The following is an 8,214-nucleotide window of genomic DNA, read 5'->3' on the forward strand; positions in this document are numbered from 1 at the left end:
GCTTGAAGGAAAAGTTATAATCTGGGAGAAGTTTACGTAGATGTTTTAGAGAAGTATTTTCCAAATTATATGCAAGACCAGTTGGAGATGAGGTTTCTGAATCTCAGACAAGAAGACGTGATTTGTTTTAAGTACAATCAAGAAGGTCACTATTCGATGGAATGCCCAAGTGAAGCAGGGAAGCCGGAATAGACTTATTTTAAATATAGAAAGGTGGGCCATATGACAAGGAACTGTAAGGAGCCTGTTCAGAAGGAGAATATAATTGGGATTACTGGACCATCGCCCTCTGCAGCACCAGCAGCTCAGCCAAGGGCAAGAACGTTCAACATGACAATAAAAGATGATGTGCAGAATGCGGATGTGGTGGCAGGTATGCTTGGTATAAACTCAGTAGAAGTTAAAGTGTTAATAGATTTTGGAGCAACTAGATTCTTTATTGCTGAAAGTGTTATTGCTAGATTAAAGTGTGTTGCATACCCTCTCGAACCTAATTTGATTAGAGAAGTAGTGAATGAAGAAAGAGTTACTGCCAAGAGAATTTGTCCCATTTGCGATAGGATTATAGAAGGTCGGCACTTTTCCGCTGACTTAATTCTTTTTAAGTTAAGAGAATTCGACGTTCTATTAGAGATGGATTGGTTTTCAAACCACTATGTGCAAATCAAATGTAGAAGTAAGAAAGTGAAATTAGGGACCAAGGATGGTATTGAAGTGATATTCAAAGGAAAGAAGCAAGAAAAGAAGTTTCTAATGGCTATCCAAACGAAGAGACTGTTATGACATGGGTGTGAAGCGTATTTAGCACATGTGAAGGATGTAGAAAGGGAGTCCTTAAGGATTGAAGATATTCCAGTAGTTAAAGATTTTTTCGATGTATTTCTAGATGAATTACCTGGATTACCTCCAGATTGAGAGGTCGAGTTTACGATTGATTTGGCTCCTGAAACGGAATCAATATCGAAAGCTCCCTATCGAATGGCGCCTGTCGAGATAAAAGAGTTAGCGACGTAGTTGCAGGAATTGCTGGACAAAGGAGTTATTTTCCTAAGTGTATCCTTGAGGGGTGCACCAGTTCTATTTGTAAATAAGAAAGATGAAAATATGAGGATGTGTATCAATTATAACGAATTGAATAAGTTGAGGAATAAGAATAAGTATCCTCTACCACGAATCGACGACTTGCTTTGATAAATTAGAAGGAGCTACTTGTTTCTCAAATATTGACTTAAGATCTGGGTATCATCGGATGAAGATTAAGCTGACGATATACCCAAGACGGAGTTTCAAGCAAGATATGGACACTATGAGTTCTTGCAATGGCATTTGGAATGACAAAGACGCCAGCTGCATTTATGGATCTCAGGAATAGAGTATTCAAGAAAATATTTGGATAAGTTCGTGATCGTATTATTTATTGACGATATCTTGATAAAATCCAAGACGGAGGAAGAATACATGGAACATTTGAGGATTTCTTTGGAGATTTTGAGGAAAGAGAAGTTATATGCAAAGGTTCGAAATGTGAGTTTTGGTTAAAAGAAGTTCAATTTCTTGGACATGTAGTTAATATTGAAGGTATTAAAAGTAGATCCAGCCAAAACAGAAGCTGTGACGAATTGGGATAGGCCTAAGACTCCTATAGAAGTCATAAGCTCTCTTGGATTAGCAGGGTACTACAGGAGATTTGTACACGATTTTTCTAAGATTGTTGTCTCATTGACTAAGTTGACAAGGAAGAATGAAAAGTTTTTTTGGACGGATAAGTGTGAAGGAAGATTTCAAAAGTTATAGAAAAGGTTGGTAACCGCATCAGTGTAGGTTTCAGCCGACGAAAAGGTAAGTTTGTGATCCTTCATATAAAGGGCTAGGTTGTGTGTTGATGCAACACGAGAAAGTGATAGTATCTGTGACAAGGAAATTAAAGCCACACGAGCAGAAATATCTTACGCATGATCTAGAATTAGAAGCGATTATATTTTCCCTTAAGATTTTGAGGCATTATTCGTATGGTGTAAAGTGTGAGATTTATACGGACCATAAAAGCTTAAAGTATATTATTACGTAGAAAGAATTGACTATGTGGCGAAGGAGATGGTTGGAATTGATCAAAGATTATGATGGTATTATCAGTTATACTCCCGGAAAGGTGAATGTTGTAGCAGACGCGCTAAGCCGTAAAGAAGGGTTTAATGTGTTAAACTTCATTTGAGGAATTAATCAAGGATTTTGGGAAGTTTGAAATGGAAGTGCGAATTCCAGAAATGGGAAGTGAGGTAATGTATGCAATGACTTTTCAGCCAAAATTTTTAGAAAATATTCGACGTCATCAAGAACAAATGATGAACCATAAGTGGGATAAGTTGTCTGGAAAAGAAATTAAGGCTCAAAAGGATAATAAAGGAATATACCAAGTTGCTCGCGTATCTGAAATTTTTAGTATTATGGTATTGAAACACAAGAGTCTTCATGAAGCGCATAACTCAAGATTATCGATTCACCATGGCAGTACAAAAATGTAAAATGACATAAAAGAAAGTCATTGGTGGCCAAATATGAAAAAAGAAGATTACGAAATGGATAAGTAAATGCTATATGTGCCAGAAAGTAAAAGCGGAACATCAACGACCGAGTGGATTGCTTCAACCACTAGACATACCTGAACGGAAATGGGAGTTTATCACGATGAATTTCGTGGTAAGGTTACCAAAGACTAAGTCTAATCATGATACAATATGGGTAATAATTGATCGATTGACAAAGTCAGCGCGTTTCTTGCATATCAGTAAAAGATTCCGAAAGGATATCTTCGATATATTATTTATTTTGGTATTTGTACGATTAAACATAAAATTAAAGAACACGTAGATCCTCTCCAATCGGACATGAATTTAATTGATCCAAATCAAAGTCAAACTAGCAAAATCATATCTTTTAAACAGATAAAAGAGATATTCCATTCTTACAAAATATCAAAACTATATCTTTATGGAATATATATCTCTAAGACAATATGATCGAAGAAGAAACATCAAGATATGATATTTCTTAGATCTGTGTTGCAACAGGAATATGGCAACAATTTAGAATAAAGAATATATCAGAGATATTCTTTAGAAGTCTCGTGCTATATCAAAAACATTTAACTCTTCGCTCCAAAATATATCTCTACATATAATCAAAAGAGTTTTTACTCAAAGATTATTAATATTCATGATTGGAATATTAATATCCAGTTCTGCAACTCATTTCTGTATACTCACAATAATTTTCTCCCGTTTAGTAAAATCAGCAATTCTCGGAGAAAATTATTCAAAAACAAAAATACTCAAACATATTTTCTATCACCCAAATATATCTCATATATTAGGAAATATATTTTAAGTATTTATACAAGTCAAAACTTTGGTCAAAAGATCCATCTCCTTTATTTCAAGACCAATGGTATTTTTACTCGGAAGAAAGGGTGACAGAACAGTTCCAAATTTAGATAAAATACTTCCACATGCTAGAATGACTTGAATTTTGGTATGGATCATTTAAATGGTATTTTCTAAGTATGGTAAAAATTTTGTAGCTTTCAGAGAATTTTTATCCGGGCACAAAAAGCAAGGCAGTTGGTCCCACAGTAGACCCAGTTTGACCTAGCTACCATTGACTAAATTTGACCAAAACTTGCAGGACATCATTTTATATTATTTAGGTAATTATCATATTTTTTATTATATTTATTTAAGTGTTTTTGGGTGGTCATAATTAATGGTGCTTAATCCTTAATTAAAGTAATTAAGGAATGATTAAAAGAAAAGGAAAATATATATTTAATATATATATCATCTGAAATTTGAATGAGTACTAGCTTGTGATTCCTTCCCACTTGCAAAGAAACACAACCTACTTGCCATGTCATCAATCCATGTGATACACTCCATCCACCATCCATTCCTGCTCAAATCTTCACCATTCATTCCACCCACCTTCTCTTATAAATAAACCCCCACCCCAACCCATTTTCAACAAGGTAAAGAGCCACAAATTTGCTGGGATTTTTTCAAGAAGTACTTCTCTTCATCTCTTTCAAATTCTATACACACACTTCTTCTCAAAAACCTTCTCTCTCTTCTATATACTTACATATATACAAGGTTTTTGAAACCCAAGCTTAGCTTCACCCAACCAAGCTTTATCCCACCAAGTGAGCTCATCCACTACCACTTCCCGGCCTCCCAAGGGCTGCCCAAGTTTGACCAAAGTGCCAAAATCCGGCCGAACCTCCGGCGATTTTTTCCGGTGAACTTTTCCGACCGTTTTTCAAAAGTGGTTAGTTTTAGCTTCTTATTTGAGTTCTTTGTATTTCAGCTTTGTACTTAAATTCTCTACTTTATCTTAAGCTCTAATACAAGCTCTCTTATAAAGGAAGTTCTCGGGAAGAACTTAGATTCGAACTCGGAATTCGAATAAGTACTTGATCTTCGTAAAAAATCATTCCAACGAGAAGATCTAAAAGAAAAGTACTTTATCTCCAATGGGGAGATTATATTTGACACAAGTACGAGTTATCCAATTATTTCTTACACTTTAATTGGATCTTGGCTAACATTCATTCGTGCTCATAAAATAATTACGAAGTAAAAGTGTAATCCCTTATATCATCTTTAGTGTTCCGGGGGATTATTACTTGTCTCATATAAACACTTCGTAATTTGTCAAATCTTAAAACGGATCGTACGAGTTAGACAATTACTTAACGCTCTTTAATTGGATCTTGTCTAACTAATAATGTACATATAAAATATTACGAAGTAAAAGTGTAATCCATTCTAACATCTTTAGTGTTCCGGGGGATTATAGCTTGTTCCATATAAACTACTTCGTAATCATTCGTTAAAATTAAAGGACGAATCAAATCCACGAGTTAGCCAATTAATTTACGCTATTTAATTGGATCTTGGCTAACACATATCGTGTATATAAACAATTACGAGTCATATCATATAAGCCCCTTCTAACATCTTTCAGTGTTCCATGGGGTTATACTACGATATCTATAAAATACTCGTAACTATACGTCCAAACTTCGAAAGCACACTCTTAAGCCAATTACTTGCACTTATTTAATTGGATCTTGGCTAAGACTCATAAATCTTATAAATGTGCTTGAAGTTAAAAGAGTATACTTTGACCTTATAATCGTCAAATATGCAAGTATACCTTAAAACCTTAAGTTGATATACTTAAAGGTAAAATTACAACTCCGAGGTTGTAGTTAAAGTATTCTTCGATCCGTAAATACTTAATCGAAAGAAGAAGAATACTCAAGAAGTCATAAGCCATAAGTGCTTAATATAAAAAGGGACTTCTCATATTACTCCACAACTTTATTAAATCTATAAAGGAGTAATTATAATTATACTTGACCATCTTGTATTATTCTAAGTCAAGTATAACTAATTAGTTTTAATATTCTTATTTGGATATTATACTACTTGTGGGCTAGTATAGTAACATACTAGTTCAAAACAAATCTTTTCCTACTTGTTTTGTTTCGTGGATTGTCTTATTAGTTTTGTAGTGAGGTGAAGTGATGTGAGGTGATTCTCATTCTAAGACCCAAGTCCTAGACGTACTAACGGGGAGTTAGTAGTCTTCACACCATGAAGAAGAGGAAAGACCCAAGACCGGATCACTAAGATCCAAGACCGGCAAAAGCTAAGGAAGCCAAGTCCATACAAAGGTTCCACAACAACTTTGAAGAAATAGCGGGGAGTTATTGTCTAAGATAAGTTGTGTAGGTAATACATTTATTTTGAGGTGGTGACCCTTGTGTTACGCACCAAGACAAATACTTGTAAAGGGTGTAAAGGCTTCTCCGCCTACTAAATGAGCGAGTTTATTATAAGGGAAAATCCCGAGTCCGGGAGAGGAGCTCGGGGACTGGAGTAGGGGTGAGTGAATCTATTAGAGGTTGCACCATCGCGAACGAGGATAAAATCACCGTGTGGTATTTTCTTTCCTTGCACTTTATTTTCCGCACATATAAACTGCATAACCACTCGGTAAAGTATTAAAAAGGGATAAAATAGTTTTAAAATGCCACAACAATTTTTAAATTGGTAATTAAGCTATTCAACCCCCTTCTAGCTTAAAATAGCCCTCTTACGAGACCTTACAATTGGTATCAGAGCAGTGCTTTTTAACGTGTTTGTTAAGTGATTTGCAGATTTACAGGCACAACAAAAAGTGATTCGGAATGGCGTATATTAATCCCGTTGGATGTGGTGAAGGTCTATCTAGCTCACGACCTCCTCTATTTGATGGCACCAACTTTGCAACATGGAAAACAAGGTTTCACATTTATGCTAGATCTCAAGGAGTCAAAGTTTAGATAGCTATCGAAGACGGTGTTCGCATTCCTACCAAAACTATCGATGACACCATCGTCGAAAAGAAGGTTAGTGAATACAACTTAGAGGAAGAAGCCACAATGAATATAGCCGCAAAGGCGAAAATGGTTCTCACAAGTGCACTTGCAGAAAAAGAATATAAAAGAGTAAATAATTGCAAGTCGACACAAGAAATGTGGAACAAATTAGTGGTAACCTATGAAGGAACCACTAATATAAAAGATTCTCGGATGGATACATTGATCCAAGAATATGAGAACTTTAAACTCCAAGAAGGAGAAAATATCATCGATATGGAAACAAGATTTACTCGTATAATCGATGAGTTATCTCAACTTGGAAAGAATTATACTCAAAATAAAAAGAATAGAAGAGTGCTCAAATCTCTACCTCCTAGTTGGAAGCTTAAAGTCACTACTGTAAAGGAGATACACAACTTAAATGAGTATAAGATTGATAACCTATTCAGAAATCTTCGTGCTTACGAAGAAGATAATGTTCCGGAAAAGGTTGCTCCAAAGGTGGAGAATAAAAAGAAAAATATGGCTCTAAAGGCCATACTAATTGATGAAGATGAAAACGACGATGAGTTAAACGAGGAACTCCAAAATCTCGATAGAGTGAAATTGCTCTACTCACTGAGACAACTTCGTCGTGTGCTTCAAAGCAAAGCTCAAAGATACGGAAAAGGCTTCCTTAAATCAAATAATCAACAAAGAGTTTTTAACTCTAACGGAAGGCCTAATTATTCTCAAAATTATTCTTCCAATTATAAGAGTAATTATCAGTCAACGAGCTACAATAATAGGCAATATAAAATATAAATACCTATAGTAATGCCAATACCTCTACAAACCATCCGGTTTACACTCCTCCAAAACCCAAAGAATTATCTCCGGAGGAAACACAAGATGTGTGTTTCGAGTGTAAACAACCCGATCATTATAAAAGAGAATGTCCTAAACTTTCAAAGGGACGAAGTCTCGTGGCCGAAAATGGTTGAGATCTAAGTGAAGATGAAGAAGCTCTAGAAGCTAGTGAAGAAGTGGTCAATCCATGCTTAATGGCTCTCGGAGATGAAACCACCTCAACGGAAATCTCCTCTTCAAATCAAGAGGTAACATCTAACTATGTCTCAATTAAATCTTTATTAGATAAATCTAGTTTATCTCTCGTAGATATGAATAAGCATGATTTAATTGAACTTGTACTAAGTTATAAAAATAAATATAAAGATGTTGAACAAAGGTTTCATTTGTTATGGTCCAAGAAGATGAAAATTGAGGAAATTCATCATACTCAAAATAAAGAATATACTCGGATGTTGGACTCAAAAGTCCAAGATGAGAATGAGATTACATCTCTAAAAGATCAAAACCATCTCATCAAGATTGAGGTAAATAAACTTCAAGAAAACATACTCAATCTTGAAACGGAGAATATATCATTAATTCTCAAAGACGAAGAGATGGAACGTGAAAAGATACAATTGAATGACAATATTTGTAAACTTCACGTTGATCTATTGAACTTAAAGATTCTAAATGAATCAAATGTTCAAGATATAGAAACATCTTATAAAAACAATCTTGATAAAGAAAAAGAGCTATTAGAAACCAATGAGCTTAAAAGTGAAGCTCTAAAGTTAAAAGAAGAAAATTATAAACTCATAGCTCAAGTTAATGATCAAGAAAGAATCCTTAATATCAAGATTGATGCCTTAAAGAAAGAAAATGAAAATCTTGAAAAAGTCATTCAAAGATTTACAAAAGGCAATAAGATGTTGGATCAAATGGTGCATACAAAAACC

General features: G+C 34.7%; 1 protein-coding gene across 1 annotated transcript; it reads left to right on the forward strand.

Annotated features, from left to right (window-relative positions):
- The first annotated feature begins 222 nt into the window (after positions 1 to 222).
- Positions 223 to 783, forward strand: LOC141695668 (uncharacterized). The gene has a single exon (XM_074499899.1). The coding sequence runs from the start codon at positions 223 to 225 to the stop codon at positions 781 to 783; it is 561 nt and encodes a 186-aa protein (XP_074356000.1).
- Positions 784 to 8,214: the final 7,431 nt, after the last annotated feature.

Source organism: Apium graveolens, chromosome 2 (genome assembly GCF_009905375.1).
Source record: "Apium graveolens cultivar Ventura chromosome 2, ASM990537v1, whole genome shotgun sequence".
NCBI classification, from domain to species: domain Eukaryota; kingdom Viridiplantae; phylum Streptophyta; class Magnoliopsida; order Apiales; family Apiaceae; genus Apium; species Apium graveolens.

What these genes read in the sequence shown, in the direction of transcription:
- LOC141695668 (XM_074499899.1), top strand. Translation starts at nt 223, where the DNA reads ATGACAAGGAACTGTAAGGAGCCTGTTCAGAAGGAGAATATAATTGGG.